The sequence below is a fragment of the Erythrolamprus reginae genome, chromosome 2 (assembly GCF_031021105.1).
Source record: "Erythrolamprus reginae isolate rEryReg1 chromosome 2, rEryReg1.hap1, whole genome shotgun sequence".
Classification (NCBI taxonomy): domain Eukaryota; kingdom Metazoa; phylum Chordata; class Lepidosauria; order Squamata; family Dipsadidae; genus Erythrolamprus; species Erythrolamprus reginae.
The window spans coordinates 1553939-1576157 of NC_091951.1; the positions used below are offsets into that span (position 1 = coordinate 1553939).

Sequence of the window (22219 nt, forward strand, 5' to 3'; positions counted from 1 at the left end):
GTCAGAAAGTGGGGTGGGGGCATGTACTATTTACCCCATGCCTGGCAACATAGAGTCTGCGGAGAGGGGCGGCATACAAATCCAATAATAATAATAATAATAATAATAATAATAATAATAATAATAATAATAATAATAATAATAATAATAACTTAAAAACAGTCAATTTATTCAATTACATCCACACGTAACATTTAATGGTCAGAAAGTGGGGGGGGCATGTACTAGTTGCCCCATGCCTGGTAAGATAGAGTCTGCGGAGAGGGGCGGCATACAAATCCAATAATAATAATAATAATAATAACAACAACAACAACAACTTAAAAAGCAGTCTATTTATTCAATTACATCCACACGTAACATTTAATGGTCAGAAAGTGGGGGGGGGGCATGTATTATTTGCCCCATGCCTGGCAACATAGAGTCTGCGGAGAGGGGTGGCATACAAATTTAATAAATAAATATAAATAAATAAATAAATGGGTCTTGCCTAACTAAAAAGAACGCGGAAGCCCCTTTCAGAGAAGGACCGTCCCATCCCATCCCCCCCCCCCGGGCAGTTTGGGGACCAAAGCGGACATCTAATCCACCCCACCATGTACATAGAGAAAAGTCTAGCTGAGAATCGTGGAGAGACTGTCCTGAACCCCCCTTGAGTTGCAGCCCCCCTCCCACTTTTGTTCTCTGCCCCAACTTTGATTTTCTCTTAAGTTTTTCCTGACACCCACACTACACACACACACACACACACAGAGAGAGAGAGAGAGAGCAGCTCTTCTTTCTTCAAGCCCCAACAGCTGCAGAGGCGCTTGGACTTCGCTTCCCCAGCCTGAAGCGCTGGGCTCCTCCGAAGCGGAACTGAGGAACTGGCCAGGATCCAGCAGGCAACAAGCCTGGATTCTTCATCCCGGCAGCTCAGGTACTCTCCTCCTCTGCCCCATGGCTGAGTCTCCAGGTGGGGCAGCCCCTTTGTCCTGTCACCCACTGCAAGGAGTCCTTGACGGTTCCTGTAGCAACTGAAGTTGCAATGGCAGTGACAAAGGTGGCTCCCAATTTCCCTCGAGAGAACCATCAGGCTCGACTTCCAAGGTGCTGCCTTCCCTCCTTGGGTGGTTCCCTTTATTGGGAGAGTGGAAGAGAAAACCCCCCTGTGCCCCCATCTCTGTGGCTCCCACTGGGCCCTCCTGCTCCGAGTCTCTTGGCATCGTTTCCAGGGACTTTATCCTCCCACCCCACAGGAAAGAGGGAGAAGGAAGAATAATCTGTGGGCCTCAATATTTCTCTAAGCTCCTCAGTCCCGTCTTTGGTAGATGCTCCTGGGAAACAACCAACCACCTTAGTTTGATTGTCCATTTTGGAAACGGCTCTTTCAGTTCCCCTGAACAATGGATCATCTGCCATCAACACAGGCCTTTATTTTTTCTCTTAGGGATGTCCACTCTGATGCCCCCCCCCATTGGTGCATTTGTTGTGGTCCCTTCTTCGGGTTCCTGCAGGCTCTCTTGCAAGAGGAGGTATTGCCAACCGGAGCCCAGATCTTCTCAGAGTTTCCAACAATTCCTACAATCCCACACTGACTGATTCTTCCTGTGGGGACCCCAAGACCCCAAATGAGGGAGGGGAGGGGGAAATTCCACCTCAAGGATCGAGGCCACTGGAGTCCTGCACAACCTATCTGGATCAGCTCTGGGGGGGGGGGCAGGCTCGGTTGGGGGGCTGTCCAGGGATATCTAGGGGTGCTGGAGAGAAGGAAGGGGTCTTCCACTCAAGACGGCACAATGGAGCCCCTCCCTCCCTTGCAGAGTTGGTCTTCCCCTCTGTCTCAAGCTTCTTCTGCACCAGGAATGGTTTCCGGTGGATTTCTTAAAGGTCATCTAGTCCAACCCCTTCCTCGAGCCTTCACCATTTATACCATCAGCAGGAGACTCCATACACCATTCGAAAGAGTCCCCAAAAAAGGGGAGGGGGGCATTTGCTGACAAAATGGGGCAGGGCCCTCCAGTTGGGAGGAAGAGAAATGGCTCAAATGGCTGGGTGAACGTAGGGGGAGTCTCGGGTGCCCCCAATGGCTCCCCACAATTGCCGAGGGAGGACCGTCCCTGCTGGCCTTCTGCTCCTCAAAGGGGGCTTGAGGGGGAGCAGAGCAAGGTGGTCCAGCCCCTCCCCCTCCCTGGATCTGCCCCCCCTCCTCCCACATCAGTTCTGGCTTTGGACCCGAAGTAGCCGGGATGGTTGATCCAGAGGCAGCGGAGGGAGGGGCCTCCTGTGGGGGCAGGGAGGAGGAGGAAGAGGAGGAAGGAACGAAGGATTCCAGGGTTTTCCTACATCTGAAGTTTATTCTTTCACAGCAAAGCGAAGGGAAGGGAAGGGATTCGTAGGAAGAATGATGGAGATGAAGCTGCTGTGGGTTCAAAGCCAGGAGACAGGAGGGGGCTTGACTGACAGGTCTGCCCAGCATCCCTGGGGACAGTCTACATGGTCTCCACCCCTCCCTCACAGGAAAGAAAGTGGGGAGGGGTCTGTTCACAGCAAGAGAAGGTCCACGCTGCCCTTCTCCTCCTGCCCCCAACTTCCCACCTTCTGCCTCCATTTTTCAGAGTTTCCAAACAGGACAAAGAATCATCAGAGACCAAAGAAATAAAAATAAATCCTGTTGCATCGGAGAGCAGGTGTCGGCTGCTACAGTCAGAATTTAAGACGAATAAAACTCAGAGTCCTTTTCAAGGTTCAAAAGTGAATTTATCATAAACCAGAACTGAAAGCAGTCAAGGTGAAAGCAAAGACTGGAGAAAAAGGTGCGATACCTGCGTAGATCAAACCCCCTTTTGACCCCCCCCCTCTGGAGATTGGCCAATCCCTAGTGTCCATGACCATCAGGTGGAGGCATCTTCACCCCATCTCACATATATGGAATGTAACTTCTAACGGTCTCCTTCAGGTCCCCTGGTTTCAAGGAAGAGGAAACTTATTCCACTTCACAGGGCCTCCTGCATCCTCCCCCCCATTACCCAAGACCCCTCCCGGTAACTATTGGCAACCAAGCGTAGAAATGATGCAGAATTATAGCGAAGGTTGACAGCAGGATTAATTCACGAGTGCTGCAGAAAAAGAGAAGGGGAAGAAAATCAGAATATAAGGAGAAACTTTTATTGCAAATAACATATTTTTCTTCCCTTTCAGCCCCCACAGGCAGAGAAAGACAGAGACAGAATCCGCCCATTCCAGGGAGAAAAAGGCTGCGATTCTTCATGTGAACAAGGAATATGGGGCTAAGATGGGGGGGCAGCAAAGTGGGTCACATGGCCTGAAATTGTGTGAACTGTCACAAGGAGAAGGGGGGGTGTCAGGAGGAACAGCCTGTCAAGGGTCTGCATGGGGGGCCAAGAAGGATCATCTGGGACTGGGGAGGTGGGGGGTGCAGTTCATGGGGAAGTTTTGGAGGGGGTCCATTCAGTGAAGAAGGGGCATCTCAAGGGCTTAGCTCCACCTTCCATCTGAGGACGGATGGAGCTGTAGAACGAGCAAACTCAATGACAGAACAATACCTGAGAAGATGCTATGTTTATTATCAGCAGTTCAGCTGGGCAGATCTCCTGCCATTGGCTGAAGTGGCCTCTAATCCCACAGTGCAGAGTAGTGTGGGACTCCCCCCTTTTAAAGCAGCCACAGGGGGGGAATTTGTCCCCATGCCTGAACACCCCCAGGAACCTCCCCCCACCCCCAGTGAGCCTAACAGAAGGGGTGGCTCACTTCCAAAATGCTGGGGGGCTCCTTCCCCGAGGGAGGAAAGGGAAGGAATGCCCCCCCCCTCCTTCCCTTCCCTTTTGCAGTTTCCCAAAACATGGAAAAATTATGGGAAAGATTTTAAGCGTTTGTCTGTGTTTTTGTTTTGGATTGCAATACTTTTTCAGGTCTCTGTAAGGAAAAGCTGCATAAACTCCAAAGATTTTGCTGTATCCACATCAAAGAGATATTGTTCAGGCAGGTTTTCTTTTAAAAAAGGAACAATTGAGAAATTAAACAAAAATATTGATAATTTATAGGAGGGGCTGAGATGAGGGAGGAAGAGGAGAAACTCACCTGCAGGTGGTTGGATGGGAATTGCTGGAAGGAGAAAAAGAGCCAATCAGGACCCTTCATGGGCTGGAGGACTCAGAGCAACTCCTTCCCCTCCGATAGCCCATAATAGGTTGCACAATCTCCCCATAATAGCCCCTCCAAGAACAGAAGTTCCCCAAAATATTTCTCAAGGGGACCCTCTTGGCCACCCGCTAAGGTTGATGAGAGGCCTCCCCTAGATGGTCCCCTCCCCACAACCCTTCCTCCAGCCCCCCAGACTCACCTTTCTTGGCCTTCAGGTAGGAGAAGAGCCCCACAGCCAGGAAGGCCACTCCTATCACAGCCCCCATAATCCCCGTCCAGATTTTGGCCCTGGCAGAGCGGGAGGAACGGGGCTCTGGGGAAGGAGAAGGAGCCTCACCTGAGCAGGAGGATCGGGTCCACCTTCCCCCAGGAGGGTCCATTCTGGCTCCCCCCACCACAGAGAGGGTCTCTCCCCCTTCTCAGGGCAGGACAGGTTCCAGGAGGGGTGGGAGGGGAGGGGCTTACCCCACTGGACGATGATGGGGGCCTCCAGGCTGGCGTGCTCCACCTTGCAAGTGTAGACGTCCCCCCGCTGGGGCTGGGTCTCCAGCATCACTTGGAGCTGGTAGGTCCAGTCTCCGTTCTGGAGCTCCTCCCCAAAGGCCACGCCTTCCTTCTCCGGCTGGCCGTTCTTCAGCCACTGGACCTCGATCTCCACGGGGTAAAAGCCCGTCATTATGCAGAGGAGGATGATGTTGGGGGAAGTTGGGTCCATCTTGGTGGGGGAGATGGTGACCGTGGGCTTGGCTGGAGGGAGGGAGGAGAAGGAGGCACATGAGAGACACAGGAGGGCCCAGAACAGAAGACCCAGTTGGTTGGTTCAGGCCAAGATCCCTTTTCCCTCCTGAAAAAAGTATTTTGTGTTTTGAGTCATCTTCCAAAGTAGATTGCAGCAAGAAATCAAAAGGGATCCTGAAAGAGGGCCTACAAATCTAATTAAAATAAATAAATGAAATAAATTTTAAAAAGTTTAATTTTTGTGTGACTGGGATCAGTTGCATTCTACATAAAAGAATTCCCGAAAGAGGCAAGTCTGACCGGGATAAATGCTGGAAACGCCCAGAGGTGGAAGGGACCTTCTGCCAGATGTGGTGGACGTGGAGAGAAATAACGCAGGAGACGGAAAGGACAGACGCAGCACGAGTCGGAGGATTTCTGGGATCATGTTGAAAATGAAACCACACTTTTAATTTTGGTGTATTTCCCCAACATTTGTTCACTTGTTTTGTAAACGGATCCCATCGTCCCAACCTGGGATCTGGTTGGGTTGCAGACAACATTTCAGGTGTGGGTTGTTGTGTTTTCCAGGCTGATCCCATTTGTATCTGGGGACCTTAAAGGCCTTTGTGGAATTGCTAAAAAAAGAAGGCAGTGGCAGGGCCTTTCTTTAAAGAACGAGAAATGCAAATTTTGGGTGAGAAAAAAATGACTTTGAACAAGAAAACGGAAGGATCAGATTTTAAATCAGTGGAAATTCAAAAGCTGAAATTTGGCATTTTTACATTTTTGTTTTTATAGCCTATTCCACAAACCTCCTTATTTTCACATTTTTATGTGAAGGTTTTGAGGTTCCAATTTGGCCAGATGGGAGTTGCTGGAGATTTTAATTGTATGGGGAAAATATATTTTCTTTCTTTCTTTTTAAATACCTACTTTCTCCCTCCGCCCCTCCAGGAATTCCATTTAATAGACAAATAAGAGGCCTCTGGATTTAAAACAGCAGGACTACAAAGTACATTTTATGTTCCCCTATCATATTTTTATTTATTTATTGTTATTTATTTATTTTTTATTTATCAATTATTTATTATATTATATTGTATTGTATTGTATTATATTATATGATTTATTTATTCATTAGATTTGTGTGCCGCCCCTCTCTGCAGACTTGTTTATACCTTATTTATTGTAATTATTTAGTTTTTTATTTATTCTATTCTTTATTTAGATTATTATTTTATTACTTATTTTACTTTATTATTTTTTATTTCATTTATAATTTTAAATTAAATTAATTTAAGTTATTTTATTATTTTTTGTTTGTTTCCATTTAATCAGTCTTTATTTATTTATTTATTTATTTATAGGTTTAATTTGCTTATTTAATTTTATACATTTATTTATTTCACTTAGTTGCTTATTTATTGATTTAAAAGATGTTGGAGTGGAAATGACTCGGAATGAAGAAGAAAAAGGCAGAGAAAGGAGACCACAAGGGGCTTCCGTGGATTCTCTTGGGAGATTCCTCTCAGAGGCCTGGACCCCCCTTGGAAAGGGAAGGGGGGCGGGATCCCCTCTCCCAAAATCTCCCCCCCCCCCCACTCACCTCTCCGGCCAACCACAGAAATGCTCTGGGCAACCCCGTAGTTGTACCGGCAGAAGGAATCCACAGCGGCCTTGAAATCCTGCAGGATGAACTTGTCTCTGTTCCATGTGTCCGCAGTCACCTTCCCCAACTCCGTGACGGCCTCGAACTCCCCGCGGTCGCTGTCGAAGCGGGCGAACTCCTGCCGGTCGTAGATGTACCTCTCCAGGTATCTCACCCGCTGCGTCCCGTTCAGGAAGCGGCACTCGGGCTTATGCTGGTGCAGGAAATGGGCTGCAAAAGGGGGGAGGGGGAGGAGGAGGGAGGCCGTCAGGAGGGACCCCAGGGCCCATCGTTCCCAGCCGCTGGTGGAGGAGGAGGAGGGTCTCACGGAAGAAGGGGAGGGGAGGAGAGACTGCTGGGGGACGCCCCCCGGAGGAGGGAAAGGGAACCCTCTCAGCCCTAGAGAGGGAAGGAGACTTCTTGGGGAGGGTCTGCAGAGGGGGGAGGGAAGAAAGGGGGAGGGGAGGAGACAAAGAGGGGGAGGGGAGGAGGGAAAAGGCTGGATCGAAAGCGACCTGAAGGATGGGGGAGGGGCTGGGGGAATTTTCGAGACTGGGGGGAGGCTCATCTCAACACCTTCCCCTCTCTCTCTTCCATGTGGGAGAGGGGAGTATGGGGAGGGGGCACAAGGAGGACATCTAGGCTGACCCTCCAGGGGTCTGCCAGTCCTTCAACCCACAACTTCCCTGGATCACCCCACCTTTTCTTCTTGCCCCCCAAACTGCAGCCCAACTCACAGCCTTCGTCACACTCGTTTCCCCTCCCCCAAAAGACCCCCTGCAGCCCCTGCCCAAGAGTCTCAAAGGGAGGGTCTCCAGTCCCCCTCATAAAGGGGGGCAGTTTGGGGTGAGCCACTCTTTGCCCCCCAGATCCTCATCCCTCCCAGGTCCCCATAGAGCCGGGGGAGCTATGGGGGGTTCCTGGCCTCCTCCCCAAACTCAGGGTCTCCCCCAGAAGGGACCGAAGCTCCCCTCTTGCCTGACCCCCAGAGCCTCAATTTTGAGATTCAGAAGAAAAACGTTTTGGAAAATGCCTCAGTTTCCCTCTTTCGCTTTCGCTTCCCTTCCTCTTCCCTTGCAGCCCCCTCCGACCCAGACGCTGGGGGGGCGAGGGAGGGGCCCAGCTGCGACTCCCCCCTCGGCTACATTCGGGGAACGGGGGTCCCTCTCCTTCCTCCTGCGGGGGGAGGCATGTGGGGAGGAAGGGAAGGAGACCACGCAGAGATCAAGGCTGTCGGAGGCTCTGGAGACCCATAAGCTTTCTCCCCCCCTCCCCCCTCCCCCGCCCAGCCCCCTCCTTACCGGGGTTCTCCTTCCCCCCTCCGCTACGGGGATCCGGGCCAGCGCCCCCACCAGCAGCACCAGGGCGACCCCCACCAAAGCCATGGATGAAGCGCCCCACCAGAGCTTCACCGAGAGAGGAGAGAGACGCGGAGGCTCCCAACCCCACAGGCGGAATCGCTGGGTCTGGATTGGGGGGAGGAGTTTTCCTCGAACTTCGGCATTGGGCGTGTCCAGGAGGAGCAGGAGCACCAATGGGAATTCTCCCTTTGGCAGCGTCATCGGTCTCCGGGCAGAGTGTCCCTTCACTTCGCCCGATACAGGAGATAGTCCGAAGCCGAGAGAGGAGCGGAGGGAAGGGGAGGGCGGAGGTTCGCAGTCTTGGGGGGCTGCATTCTAGGGGGCTCCTTCATGCCGGCTCCGGAGGGGAACGTGGACTCCCTTTTGCACCCCCCTCCCCATCATCCTCCCCCACCCTCCCTTTCTCTGGGCGCCTGGAGGGGCGGACTGGATGCCCTTTGGGTTCCCCAGTGCCCAGAGGGCACACAGGCTGGAGCTTCGGAGACTCCTGAAGGGCCGAGTGGATCCGGAGCTGGTAGGGTCCTTCTGTGCTCCCCCCACCCACTCAGCCTGGAAGGAGGGAACCCCCCGCAGCTGCCCCGGGTGACAAGGGTAATAATAAATAATAAATGAGTTCGAGGAGGGCCCGAAGCTTCCCCCTCCTTGTCTTGGAGGAGTTTCAGCCTATGCAGTAGCCCAGATGCCTCCTGGTGGTCTCCCATCCTCAGGCTGGCCAGGCCGATCTCTGTCAACCAGGGGAGGGCGGGGGAGGCTGGGCAGCTGCCAGCTGTTGAGGGCTGAGGATGAAACACCACATCAGGCAGCGCTCAGAGCCCCAACCCTCTCCCGGCTGCAGCAGGCAGACATCCCACAGGACCTGTGTCCTGAGATGGCCTCAGTCCTTTCCTGGGATGGGGGAGGGGGCTGGAGGGGTCAAACTTCGCCATGGCCCAACACCGGCCTCAGAAGGACAGAACTGGGTCCCCACCTGCAGCTGAAGGAGGACGCAGAGTCTGAACCTGCCCCAGAATTGTGTGTTTGCACACACCCAGGCACACAAAATGGGTCCCAGATCCAGAGAGACTCTGGTGGGATGCCCATCGAAGCAGAACTTCTGGGCTCTTTCCATGTTTCCCCCTGTGAGATTTTGATTTTTTTAATTTATTTATTTATTTATTTATTTATTTATTTATTTATTTATTTATTTATTTATTTATTTATTTATTTATTTATTTATTTATTTATTTATTTATTTATTTATTTGTTAATTAATTATTTATTTGTTTGTTTGTTTGTTTGTTTGTTTGTTGGATTGATTGATTGATTGATTTGAACTTCTGGGAAGTTCTCCCTGAAAACTGCACTACAAACACACACACACACACACACAGCAGCAGCTCTTCTTTCTGCAACCCACAACAGCTGCAGAGGTGCTTGGGCTTCGCTTCCCCAGCCTGAAGCCTTGGGCTCCTCCGAAGCGGAACTGAGGAACTGGCCAGGATCCAGCAGGCAACAAGCCTGGATTCTTCATCAGGGCAGCTCAGGGACTCCCCTCCTCCGCCCCATGGCTGAGTCTCCAGGTGGGGCAGCCCCTTCATCCTGTGACCCCCTGGAAGGAGTCCTTGACTTATAACGGTTCATGTAGCGACTGAAGTTTCAATGACACTGAAAAAAGCGTTTCCTTTTTTTCATTAAGTAAGTCCACTCTGATGCCCCCTCCCCCAATTGCTGCATTTGCTGTGGTCCCTTCTTTGGGTTCCTGCAGGCTCTCTTGCAAGAGGAGGTATTGCCAACTGGAGCCCAGATCTTCTCAGCGTTTCCAACAATTCCCACAATCACACACTGACCGATTCTTCCTGTGGGGACCCCAAGACCCCAAATGACGGAGGGGAGGGGGAAATTCTGCCTCAGGGATTGAGGCCACTGGAGTCCTGCAGAACCAGTCTGGATCAGCTCTGGAGGGGGCATGCTCAGTTGGGGGGCTGTCCAGGGATATCTAGGGGTGCTGGAGAGAAGGAAGGGGTCTTCCACTCAAGACGGCACCATGGAGCCCCTCCTCCCTTGCAGAGCTGGTCTTCCCCTCTGTGTCAAGCTTCTTCTGCACCAGGAATGGCTTCCGATGGATTTCTTAAAGATCATCTAGTCCAACATCTTCCTCGAGCCTCCACCATTTATACCATCAAGCAGGAGACTCTATACACCATTCGAAAGACTCCAAAAAAAGGGGTGGGGGGCATTGGCTGACAAAATGTGGCAGGACCCTCCAGTTGGGAAGAAGAGAAATGGCTCAAATGGCTGGGTGAATGTAGGGGGAGTCTCATGTGCCCCCAATGGCTCCCCACAGTTGCCGAGGGAGGACCGTCCCTGCTGGCCTTCTGCTCCTCAAAGGGGCCTTGAGGGGGAGCAGAGCAAGGGGGTCCAGCCCCTCCCCCTCCCTGGATCTGCCCCCCTCCTCCCACATGAGTTCTGGCTTTGGACCTGAAGTAGCCGGGATGGTTGATCCAGAGGCAGCGGAGGGAGGGGCCTCCTGTGGGGGCAGGGAGAGGAGGAAGAGGAGGAAGGAACGGAGGATTCCAGGGTTTTCCTACATCTGGAGTTTCTTCTTTCACAGCAAAGCGAAGGGAAGGGAAGGGATTCGTAGGAAGAAGGATGGAGATGAAGCTGCTGTGGGTTCAAAGCCAGGAGACACGAGGGGGCTTGACTGACAGGTCTATCCAGCATCCCTGGGGACAGTCTACATGGTCTCCACCCCTCCCTCACAGGAAAGAAAGTGGGGAGGGGGTGTTTCCTCAGCAAGAGAAGGTCCACGCTGCCCTTCTCCTCCTCCCCCCAACTTCCCACCTTCTGCCTCCATTTTTCAGAGTTTGCAAACAGGACAAAGAATCATCAGAGACCAAAGAAATAAAAATAAATCCTTGTGCATCGGAGAGCAGGTGTCAGCTGCTACAGTCAGAATTTAAGAAGAATAAAACTCAGGGTCCTTTTCAAGGTTCAAAAGTGAATTTATCATAAACCAGAACTGAAAGCAGTCAAGGTCAAAGCAAAGACTGGAGAAAAAGGTGCGATACCTGCGTAGATCAAACCCCCTGTTGACTCCCCCCCCTCTGGAGATTGGCCAATCCCTAGTGTCCATGACCACCAGGTGGAGGCATCTTCCACCCACCTCGCATTTATGGAATGTCACTTCTAACGGTCTCCTTCAGGTCACCTGGTTTCAAGGAAGATGAAACTTATTCCACTTCACAGGGCCTCCTGCATCCTCCCCCCCATTACCCAAGACCCCTCCCCGTAACTATTGGCAACCAAGCGTAGAAACGATGCAGAACTATAGCGAAGGTTGACAGCAGGATTAATTCACGAGTGCTGCAGAAAAAGAGAAGGGGAAGAAAATCAGAATATAAGGAGAAACTTTTACTGCAAATAACATATTTTTCTTCCCTTTCAGCCCCCACAGGCAGAGAAAGACAGAGAGAGAATCCGCCCATTCCAGGGAGCAAAAGGCTGCGATTCTTCATGTGAACAAGGAATATGGGGCTAAGATGGGGGGCAGGAAAGGGGGGAGCCTGGGGTCACATGGCCAGAAATTGTGTGAACTGTCACAAGGAGAAGGGGGGGTCAGGAGGAACAGCTGGTCAAGGGTCCAACTAATGAACCCAAACGAGTCTGCAGGATCACCTGGGACCGAGAGGGGGGGCAGGGGGGTGAAGAGATATTGTTCAGGCAGGTTTTCTTTTAAAAAAGGAACAATTGAGAAATTAAAGGAAAAATACCCATAATTTATAGGAGGGGCTGAGATGAGGGAGGAAGAGGAGAAACTCACCTGCAGGTGGTTGGATGGGAATTGCTGGAAGGAGAAAAAGAGCCAATCAGGACCCTTCATGGGCTGGAGGACTCAGAGGGACCCCCTCCCCATCGATAGCCCATAATAACTTGCAATATCTTCCCTTAATAAACCCTCCAAGAACAGAAGTTCCCCAAAATACTTCTCCCCACAACCCCTCCCCACAACCTCTCCTCCAGCCCCCCAGACTCACCTTTCTTGGCCTTCAGGTAGGAGAAGAGCCCCACAGCCAGGAAGGCCACTCCTATCACAGCCCCCATAATCCCCGTCCAGATTTTGGCCCTGGCAGAGCGGGAGGAACGGGGCTCTGGGGAAGGAGAAGGAGCCTCACCTGAGCAGGAGGATCAGGCCCACCTTCTCCCAGGAGGGTCCATTCTGGCTCCCCCCACCACAGAGAGGGTCTCTCCCCCTTCTCAGGGCAGGACAGGTTCCAGGAGGGGTGGGAGCGGAGGGACTTACCCCACTGGACGGTGATGGGGGCCTCCAGGCTGGCGTGCTCCACCTTGCAAGTGTAGATGTCCCCCCGCTGGGGCTGGGTCTCCAGCATCACTTGGAGCTGGTAGGTCCAGTCTCCGTTCTGGAGGTCCTCCCCAAAAGCCACGCCCTCCTTCTCTGGCTGGCCGTTCTTCAGCCACTGGACCTCGATCTCCATGGGGTAAAAGCCCGTCATTATGCAGAGGAGGATGGTGTTGGGGGAAGTTGGGTCCATCTTGGTGGGGGAGATGGTGACGGTGGGCTTGGCTGGAGGGAGGGAGGAGAAGGAGGCACATGAGAGACACAGGAGGGACCAGAACAGAAGACCCAGTTGGTTGGTTCAGGCCAAGACCCCTTTTCACGCCTGAAAAAAGTATTTTGGTGTTTGAGTCATCTTCCAAATAAATTGCAGCAAGAAATCAAAAGGGATCCTGAAAGGGGGGAGATTAATAATAATAATAATAATAATAATAATAATAATCATCATCATCATCATCATCATAATAATAATTTATTAGATTTGTATGCCGCCCCTCTCTGAAGACCCTCTCCTAAATCCTTTGTGACTGGGATCAGTTGCAGTCTCCATAAAGAATTCCCGAAACGCCCAGAGGTGGATGGAACCTTCTACCAGATGTGGTGGACGTGGAAAGAAATAATGCAGGAGACGGAAAGGACAGACACAGCACGAGTCGGATGATTCCTGGAATATTGTTGAAAATGAAACCACCCTTTTAATTTTGGTGTATTACCACAACATTTGTTCATTTGTTTAGTAAATTTATCTATTTGTTAAATTTATTTGCCAAAGTGACCATGACTGACTCAAAGCCTTATGAACACTCTCTGAACTGTGACTGCCAGATGCTCTTCAGGAATCCAGGAGAATCTCCAGAATTGCCAACTGGGTCTCTGGGACAATGCAACTCCACCCAGAAGGAAGTTGGTTAAAGTCCCCCCATGTTGTTGCCCCATGGACCCAAAGCCCTTTGGTCTTGCCAGGGTCCAGCCGAAGCCTCTGATCCCCCATTGATCCCCCCACAGCCTCAGCATCACCTGTGTCCCCAGAGGTGGAGATGTGAACAGATATCATCAGCATACGGAGGAGACCTCCAGCCCTGGTGATGGACAGTCTCACCCAGCGGCTTCACGCAGAGGTTGTGGAGGGGAGGAGAGAGGGCGGAGCCATGAAGATGATCAACCAAGATGGCAGAAAGAAAGAAAGAAAGAAGGAGCAAGAGGAGAGGAGAGAAGAGAGAAGGGATCCAGAGGGGATCTTTTGGGGAAAGGGAAAGTGGGGGTAGTTGGAGGCTCAGGAGATCAGGTGGGTCCCAGGATCTCAGCAGAGCCTTGCAGGGGATCCCTCATGATCTCCTTCTTCAGCAAATGTTCCAAATGGCAAAACTCCTGGATGGATCAATGGTGGGGAGGGGGGTACAGAGGGTCCACAATTGACCCATTCCAGCCCAGAGTCCTTTGAGAACCGTTTGGTTTCCTCTTGAGAGATTTTCTGATTGACCGTAAATTCTGTCCTGCTCAAAAACAACCACTTTTGAGATGGTCATCTGTCCTTCCAACCTGGGATCCGGTCAGATTGCAGACCAATAGCAGCATTTCAGGCTGATGCCATTTGCATCTGGGGACCTTAAAGGCCTTTGTGGAATTGCTAAGACAATGAAGGCAGAGGCTTCACAAAGTGAAAACGGCCTTTTTTAAAAAACAGGAAATGCAAATTGTGGGTGAGAAAAAAAGTCTTTTAAGAAGAAAACAGAAGGATCAGAGTTTAAATCAGTGGAAATTCAAAAGCTGCAATTTGGCGTTTTTACATTTTTATTTTTATAGCCTATTCCACAAACCTCCTTATTTTCAAGACTGCAGTGTGAAGGTTTTCAGGTTCCAATTTGGCCAGATGGGAGTTTGTGGAGATTTTAATTGGATGGGAAAAAGATATTTTCTTTCTTTCTTTTTAAATACCTATTTTCTCCCTCTGCCCCTCCAGGAATTCAATTTAATAGACAAATAAGAGGCCTCTGGATTTAAAACAGCAGGACTACAAAGTACATTTTATGTTCCCCTATCATGTTTTTATTTATTTATTTATTTTTATTTATTTTTTATTGATCAGTTATTTATTAGATTATAGATTTATTGATTTATTATTGTTTATACTTTATTTATTGTAATTATTTAGTTTATTATTTATTCTATTCTTTATTTAGATTATTATTTTATTGATTTATTTTACTTTTTTTATTATTTTTTGTTTCATTTATTATTTTAAATTTAATTAATTTAAGTTATTTTATTATTTTTATTTCAGTTTCCATTTAATCCGCTTTATTTATGTATAGGTTTAATTTGCTTATTTGATTTTATACATTGATTTATTTTGCTAAGTTGCTTCTTTATTGGAGTGGAAATGACTCGGAATGAAGAAGAAAAAGGCAGAGAAAGGAGACCACAAGTGGCTTCCGTGGATTCTCTTGGGAGATCCCTCTCAGAGGCCTGGATCCCCCTTGGAAAGGGAGGGAAGGGGGGGCGGGGTCCCCTCTCCCAAAATCTCCCCCCACCCCGCAGACTCACCTCTCCGGCCAACCACAGAATTGCTCTGGGAAACCTCGTAGTTGTTCCGGCAGAAGCGATCCACTTCGGCCTTCCAGGACTGCAGCATGAGCTTGTCTCTGTTCCACGCGTCCGCATCCACCTTCCCCAACTCCGTGACGGCCTCGAACTCCCCGCGGTCGCTGTCGAAGCGGACAATCTCCTGCCGGTCGTAGATGTATCTGTACAGGAGCCTCACCCGCTGCGTCCCGTTGAGGAAGCGGCACTCGTTCTTCGTCTGGTGCAAGAAACGGGCTGCGAAGGAGGGGAGGAAGAGGAGGAGGAAGGCCGTCAGGAGGGACTCCAGGGCCCATCGTTCCCAGCCGCTGGTGGAGGAGGAGGAGGGACCCACAGAAGGAGGGGAGGAGACACTGGTGGGGGACGCCCCCTGGAGGAGGGAAAGGGAACCCTCTCAGCCCTAGAGAGGGAGGGAGACTTCTTGGGGGCGGGGTGGACCTTCCATGGGTCGCCCCAACTTTTCTTCTACCCCCCCCGAAACCTTAGTCCACCTTTGAGGGATTCTCGGGGGCCCCACCAGTTTGTCCCCCCCCAAAGACCCCCTGAAGCCCCTCCCAAGTGCCTCTCAAAGGGAGGCAGTGTGGGAGGAGCCACACAGAGCCCCCCAGATCCTCCTCCCTCCCTTCCAGCTCCCCATAGGGGGGGGGTTCTTAGCCTTCTCCCCAAATTCACGCCCCCCCCAGAAGGGACCGAACCTCCCCTCCTGCCTGACCCCCAAAGCCTCAATTTTGAGATTCAGAAGAAAAACGTTTTGGAAAAAGTCAAAATGCCTCAGTTTCCCTCTTTCGCTTTCGCTTCTCTTCCTCTTTCCCTGCAGCCCCCTCCGCCCCAGACGCTGCGGGGGGGGCGAGGGAGGGGACCGGCTGCGACTCCCCCCCTCGGCTACACTCGGGGAACGGGGTCCCTCTCCATCCTCCTGGGGGGGCATGTGGGGAGGAAGGGAAGCAGACCACGCAGAGATCGAGGCTGTCGGAGGCTCTGGAGACCCATAAGCTTTCTCTCCTCCCCCAACTGCTGGGGTCCTTCCCACCCCCCCTCCTCCCCCTCCTTACCGGGGCTCTCCTTCCCCCCTCCGCTTCCGGAGATGCGGGCCAGCGCCCCCACCAGCAGCACCAGGGCGACCCCCACCAAAGCCATGGATGAAGCGGCTCCACCAGCGCTCGACCGAGAGAGGAGAGAGACGCGGAGGCTCCCAACCCCAAAGGCGGAATCGGGGGGTCTGGTTTGGGGGGAGGAGTTTTCCTCCGACTTCGGCATTGGGCGTGTCCAGAAGGAGCAAGAGCTCCAATGGGAATTCTCCCTTCTGCAGCGTCATCGGTCTCCGGGTAGAGTCTCCCTTGACTTCGCCCGATACAGGAGATAGTCCGAAGCCGAGAGAGGAGCGGAGGGAGGGGGAGGGGGGACGTGCTCAGTCTTGGGGGGGGGGGCTGTATTCTAGGGGGCTCCTTCATGCCGGCTCCATCATCCTCCCCCACTCTCCCTTTCTCTGGGCGCCTGGAGGGGCGGACTGGATGCCCTTTGAGTTCCCCCAGTGCCCAGAGGGCGCCCAGGCTGGAGCTGCGGAGACTCCCGAAGGGCTGAGTGGATCCGGAGCTGGAAGGCTTCTTCTGGGCTCCCCCCACCTGCTCAGCCTGGAAGGAAGGAGCCCCCAGCAGCTGCCCCGGGTGACAAGGGGGGAGGCGCCGCCCCATGGATGGCTGGAACTCGGGGGTCACAGCCTCCCCCCACCCCGAAGGGAAGCCAGGAAAACCCCCCGCTGGCAGTCTGGGCAGGAAGAGGCGGAGAGGATCTGCGGGGATCCCTCCTCACCCAGCCGGATCCTCTCCCCAGGCCCTCCCCCTCTTCAGAGGGGAATCTCCGGAGGGATCTGGTGGCTTTCCCAGAGAAAACGGCGCTTCCCTTCCTGGAAACACGCGTCTCCCTCGCTCACAACGTCTGGACGAAGCGCCTCAACCCCGATCGTGTAGGAATCTCTCTCTTTCTTCCGGTGCGTCGAGGGGATCCCCCTTTTCCTGCCAAAGCAGATCCCGGGATCCAGTCTGGATCTCGAGGGGAATCGGGGGGCGGTTTTTGCCCCCAAAACCCACAGTCTCCCTCTGGTGATTCTTTCCCTCGGATGAGAAGGGCGGAAAAGAGAAAGTGAAAGTGGAAACGTTTCCGAACAGATTTTCTTCCTTGGAAAAGGTGTCAGTATTATTTTGGGTGGGTGGGTGGGTGGGTGGATGGGTGGGTGGGTGGACAGTATATGAAACCAAACAATACAGTTACAATTTATAAAAAGAACCAGGAATTTTAATAGAGATTCTGGGGACTTCGTTATTTTGCTTTTATCGTGAATTGGTTTTCCTAGTGTATAATTGTTGCTGAGGAGACCAACATCTGCTGCTTGTTTCTGATGTGACAGACGGATAGAAATCATGTGTTGTGAACTGAGCTTTGTTAATTGGCTCCAGCTTATATGATTGATTACTGTCTTCCAAACGGCAGGAACTGAGCAAGGGGGGAGGGGGGGAGTTTCATGGAGATCAGACCAGGCTAAAAGAGGAATGGGAAGTGGATCTTTCGAGGGAGGCGAGTTCGAGGAGGCCCTGAAACTTCCCCCTCCTTGTCTTGGAGGAGTTTCAGCCTATGCAGTAGCCCAGATGCCTCCTGGTGGTCTCCCATCCTCAGGCTGGCCAGGTGGATCTCTCAGCCAGGTGAGGGCAGGTGGGGCTGGGAAGCTGCCAGCTGTCGGAGGATGAAACGCCAGATCAGGCAGGGCTCAGAGCCCCAACCCTCTCCCGGCTGCAGCAGGCAGACGTCCCACAGGGCCTGTATCCTGAGATGGCCTCAGTCCTTCATTGGGATGGAGGAGGGGGCTGGAGGGGTCAAACTCCCCCCTGGCCCAACACCGGCCTCAGAAGGACAGAACTGGGTCTCCACCTGCAGCTGAAGGAGGAGGCAGAGTCCGAACCTGCCCCACAATTGTGTGTTTCCACACACCCAGTCACACAAAATGGGCCCCAGATCCAGAGAGACTCTGGTGGGACACTCATCGAAGCAGAACTTCTGGGCTCTTTCCATGTTTCCCCCTGCAAGACTTTTGATATTCTCTGAGTTCTCCCTGACACCCCCACTATACACACACACACACAGAGAGAGAGAGAGAGAGAGAGAGAGAGAGAGAGAGAGCAGCTCTTCTTTCTGCAACCCACAACAGCTGAAGAGGCGCTTGGGCTTCGCTTCCCCAGCCTGAAGCCTTGGGCTCCTCCGAAGTGGAACTGGGGAACTGGCCAGGATCCAGCAGGCAACAAGCCTGGATTCTTCATCAGGGCAGCTCAGGGACTCTCCTCCTCTGCCCCATGGCTGAGTCTGCAGGTGGGGCAGCCCCTTTGTCCTTGACTTATAAGGGTTCATGTAATGACTGAAGTTTCAATGGCATTGAAAAAAGTGCCTCACATTCCTTCTTTTATTCTTTTGAATGTTTTTTAAAAATAATTTCATGTAAATACTTGTTTTTAGCTTTGCTGTATGTGAATCAGTGTCACTTGTGAGTTGGGGGGCTATACAAATTTGAGAGAAATGATTGAGGGAGATAGATAGATGGATGGAGGGATGGAGGGATAGATAAACCTTCATACTTTGAATAGAAGCAGAAACATTAGAAGTACATTTGTTCACATCAGCATGTTGTCCATTTGTTGTCTTTAAATACAGTGGGGGAGGGGGAGAGTATTTTACCCCCTGAGGAAGAAATGAGGAGTCCTCTGGAAGTCATGAAGGTTTCTCGGCTGACCTTTGGCACCTCCAACCTGCAGCTCCCTCCACACATTTTCTCCGGGATTCACCCCGTTTATTCCTCGCATTGCTGCCTTTTGATTGACGCCATATTTGGTTTCTACCTCTGCTGTTTTGTGTCCTTTTTTCTTCCAATTTGATTGATTCCCCTGAGATTTGACTTGGGAATCAGTTTTTAAACCTTCGTCTCCCTCTCACTTCGGTTTCACTCTCAAGCCCTTTGGATGAGAAGATGTGGTCAGTTCCCACACTGACCTTCTGGGTCCTTGTGAGGGGCAGCTCATCCCCTGCCAGAAGCCCCCACGGGGGTGTTGTGGACCATGGTCCAAGGATCCCAATTCCTCTCTGGGGAGACCTGTCCCCTAAGCCAGGCTGGACTTCCAGGGTGCTGCCTTCCCTCCTTGGATGGTTCCCTTTGTGGGCAGAGCGGGAGAGAAACCCCCCTGTGCCCCCATCTCTGGGGCTCCCACTGGGCCCTCCTGCTCCCAGTCTCTGGGCCTCGATTCCAGGGAGTTTATCCTCCCTCCTCGCAGGAAAGAAGGGAAAAAGGTCCATGGGGAGGAAACACGCGGCTGCTGTCCAAAGGAAGAGGGAGACACTGAGGAAAATCTGCCCTTTTCTATCAAGAGAAATAGACGTTCGCAGCAGAGAAGACAGTCGGGAGCCTCCTGAGGTAAATCTCCAACAGCGCCCAGAGGAAAAAGGCGGGGGGGAAGGACACGCCCCCTTCCCACCCTCAGCGACCAATCAGAGCGCAGATCCCCTCAGGCAGGAGCCCGCCCTCCCTCAGGCACAACGGGGTGTTTGGGACCTTTGCTTTGTGCATTTTCCTTCTCCCGCCATTAAATTCACTCTCTTCACATTTAAAGTCTTCAAAAGAAACTGAGCTGAGGTTGAATTGTCAAGCGCACCTCTTTCCCGCCTTTTCTCCCATCCAGGCACTTTGCCTCAAATCCACCAGGGGGCGCTCTCTGTCAAGGGATGGGAACTCCAGGCGCTTTCCCATTGGCCCACTGGAGGGTGAATGTCACGAGGGGCTTTCCAGAGGAGGCTGAGAAGGAAGTGACATCACTGAGCCTTGCCAGGTAACTTCCAATCCAAAATTCAAATCAATCTATCCATTCCTGGCCACTGCAGCTTAGACGGCTTTTGACAAGCTGCCTTCCTGCTCCGCTGGTCAGGAGCTCTTTGTTGGCTCCAGGCAGGGCCGCCATCAGGAATTTTGGGGCCCCATACAGCCTAAGTGTCTGCCCCCCCCCGCCATTTTAAACTACTTTATTTTGCATTATGTATTAAATTTACCTTTCACAAAAAAAATTTAAACCCTGCCACTACAACAACAAGGTACACTTGCTTGACAGATTAATAATATGAGTCATTTTGTTAAATCTTTTGGTCAAATATGTTTATTACTATAGTGCAAATATGACATCATAAAGGAAAGCACAGTGAACTGTAAACATATACACAACATATAACAAATATAACATTATAAAGTGCAGCTGTTAGGGCCACCAGTTCTGTCATATATTCAGCTTTAGTAAAGCCGCGCTGATTCCACATGTCTCTTCGGTGGCCTCTCAGTTTTTGACCAATGTGTTAATAATGCAGAAAATATATTCAAGTCACATCAACATATTACATACATATAAATAAATAACCAGAACAGTGCAAATACACCAAATTAACAAAATATTATTAATTTTGCCATCAACAATATTAAAAGCTGCAATAAGATGGCACAAAGGATAAAGACAAAATACTCCTGCACCACACTAGAAAAATATTTGTTTTCACAATAATACCAATAAATAACAGGTAACCAGAAGATAAATTATACGCAATAATGTTTTAAACTCTACGTAAACTCCACCATAGGTGTAAAAAAAGGTCAACTCTTTACAGATAATTAGCACCTATTAAAAAATACCCCTAAAAAAATTGAAAACATCTTGCGGTAGCATAATCAAAGCGGAAAAAAACAAAACAAATAGGATCACCAAATATTGCCCAATTAATCCAATTACAAACCTAGTTACTAATTCCTTTATATAAAAAATTAAAAATAAGAAAGTTAAAAAAATAGAACTAAATCTATAAAGAAATAAGAACACAAAGAGATATAAACAGAAAATAGAAAATTACACTAAGTAGATAAGGTAACTATGAATATAAAGACACAACAATATGAAAAGAAAAAACAAGAAAAAGAAAAGCACTGCAAGAAAAAAGAAGAGAAAGAGGAGGGAAGAGCAAAAAAACCCTTCTCTCTTCTCATTAACCTCTCCACCTATCTCCTTATAACATTTTCCAAAGCTTGCAAAATTTTAAAATTGTTTTATAAAAAAGAACACACCCTCACGTATCATCAAATCCATATTATAAAGCAAATGTGCAAAAAAGCCAAGATTTTTTCTCATAGATGTACCTACTGTTAAATTCCATAACTTAATATATTTAAGCTTTTAAATGTGTAATGTATAATGTATCTTAACAAATAGCATGTCTCTGGCTCTAAGAACAACACCTTTTCTTTCTCTTTTCTTCTTTCTTCTTTTCCTAGGATGTTATCATATTTATTACACATACCGTGAGATGTGACTGTATGCATTTAACATAATGTAGAATATAAAATGTAAAATAGCAAATTCCCTTTTCAGATCTTCTCTGCACAAGTCTCAAAATATGATGTAGTTGTTTGTTTTTTGAAAAGTCCTTAGTCCTTAGCTCTACACAGCTTCTCCTTTGCATATTCAAATCTTCCCACTTCCCACAATGCTTGCTTCTCGAATCCAGGATGGTGTTTGCTTCTCGAATCTAAAATCGTGAGACGGCTCCAAAAAACATGTCAACTCCAAAGCAACACATCTTTTCCTCACACTTAGAAGGGAACAATTTCAAAAAAACCCTAATGTATACCAAGTTAGCCCTAATCCAAACTTCATCTTTAACAGCTATGAAGCTCTTCAGGCAGAAGAGAGAAAACTAAGGCATTTTTGCTGATCTGTGCTCTTGCCTGGGCCCGATCGTAACAATTTAGCAACTGAATCCAATTAGCTTCCTTAGCACTCCAACTCACCAGCACACTGCAGATGTTACCGGTCTTCTTCAATCGCCCCCCTCCCCATTTTTCGATTTGGCTGGGACCTTGACGCCAGTACCGATAATACTGCCCTATCGGTGGCCCTGGCTCCAGGGGGAGGGGGGAGGTTGACATCCCCTCACATACTGCCAACATCATCTCCCTTCTTCACCTTCTTCTGACCCGGTTCTGATAGAACCAGGTTCCCAGGCAACACAGATATCTAGGTTCCCCGATGGAACCTGGGGAACTCCATGTCACCACTGTGCTTGGCCACGCCCCTCTTGTTGAGAAGTGGAATTTTTGAGACCAAAGGAAAATGGTTAAAAAGGGAAGGCTAGTGGAAAGAAAACAAAGTTCATATTAATATGCTTAAGAGAACTGTATTAATACTATTGATGGTGGATAGAAGAGTCCCAGTGGTACAGTGGTTAAAGTGCAGTACTGAAAACTACTTCTGCTGATCACCTTCTGCCAGCAGTTTGGCAAATCAAATCTCAGTGGACTGAAGGTTGACTCAGCCTTCCATCCTTCCAAGATCGTTAAAATGAGGACCCAGATTGTGGGGGGCAATA

The 22219-nt window shown here is 50.1% G+C and overlaps 1 protein-coding gene and 1 pseudogene across 1 annotated transcript; both read right to left on the reverse strand.

The window, feature by feature from the left end:
- Positions 1 to 3876: 3876 nt before the first annotated feature.
- On the reverse strand, positions 3877 to 8073 carry LOC139163002 (DLA class II histocompatibility antigen, DR-1 beta chain-like; annotated as a pseudogene).
- A 2759-nt stretch (positions 8074 to 10832) lies between these two features.
- Positions 10833 to 15980, reverse strand: LOC139162950 (H-2 class II histocompatibility antigen, E-S beta chain-like). Its single transcript, XM_070743862.1, has 6 exons — positions 15838 to 15980; positions 14750 to 15022; positions 12152 to 12433; positions 11886 to 11999; positions 11672 to 11695; positions 10833 to 11214 (listed from the first exon to the last, which is right to left on the reverse strand). Exons 1-6 carry the CDS (start codon positions 15920 to 15922, stop codon positions 11201 to 11203), a joined length of 792 nt encoding a protein of 263 aa, XP_070599963.1. The 5' UTR covers positions 15923 to 15980; the 3' UTR covers positions 10833 to 11200.
- Between the last annotated feature and the right edge of the window lie 6239 nt (positions 15981 to 22219).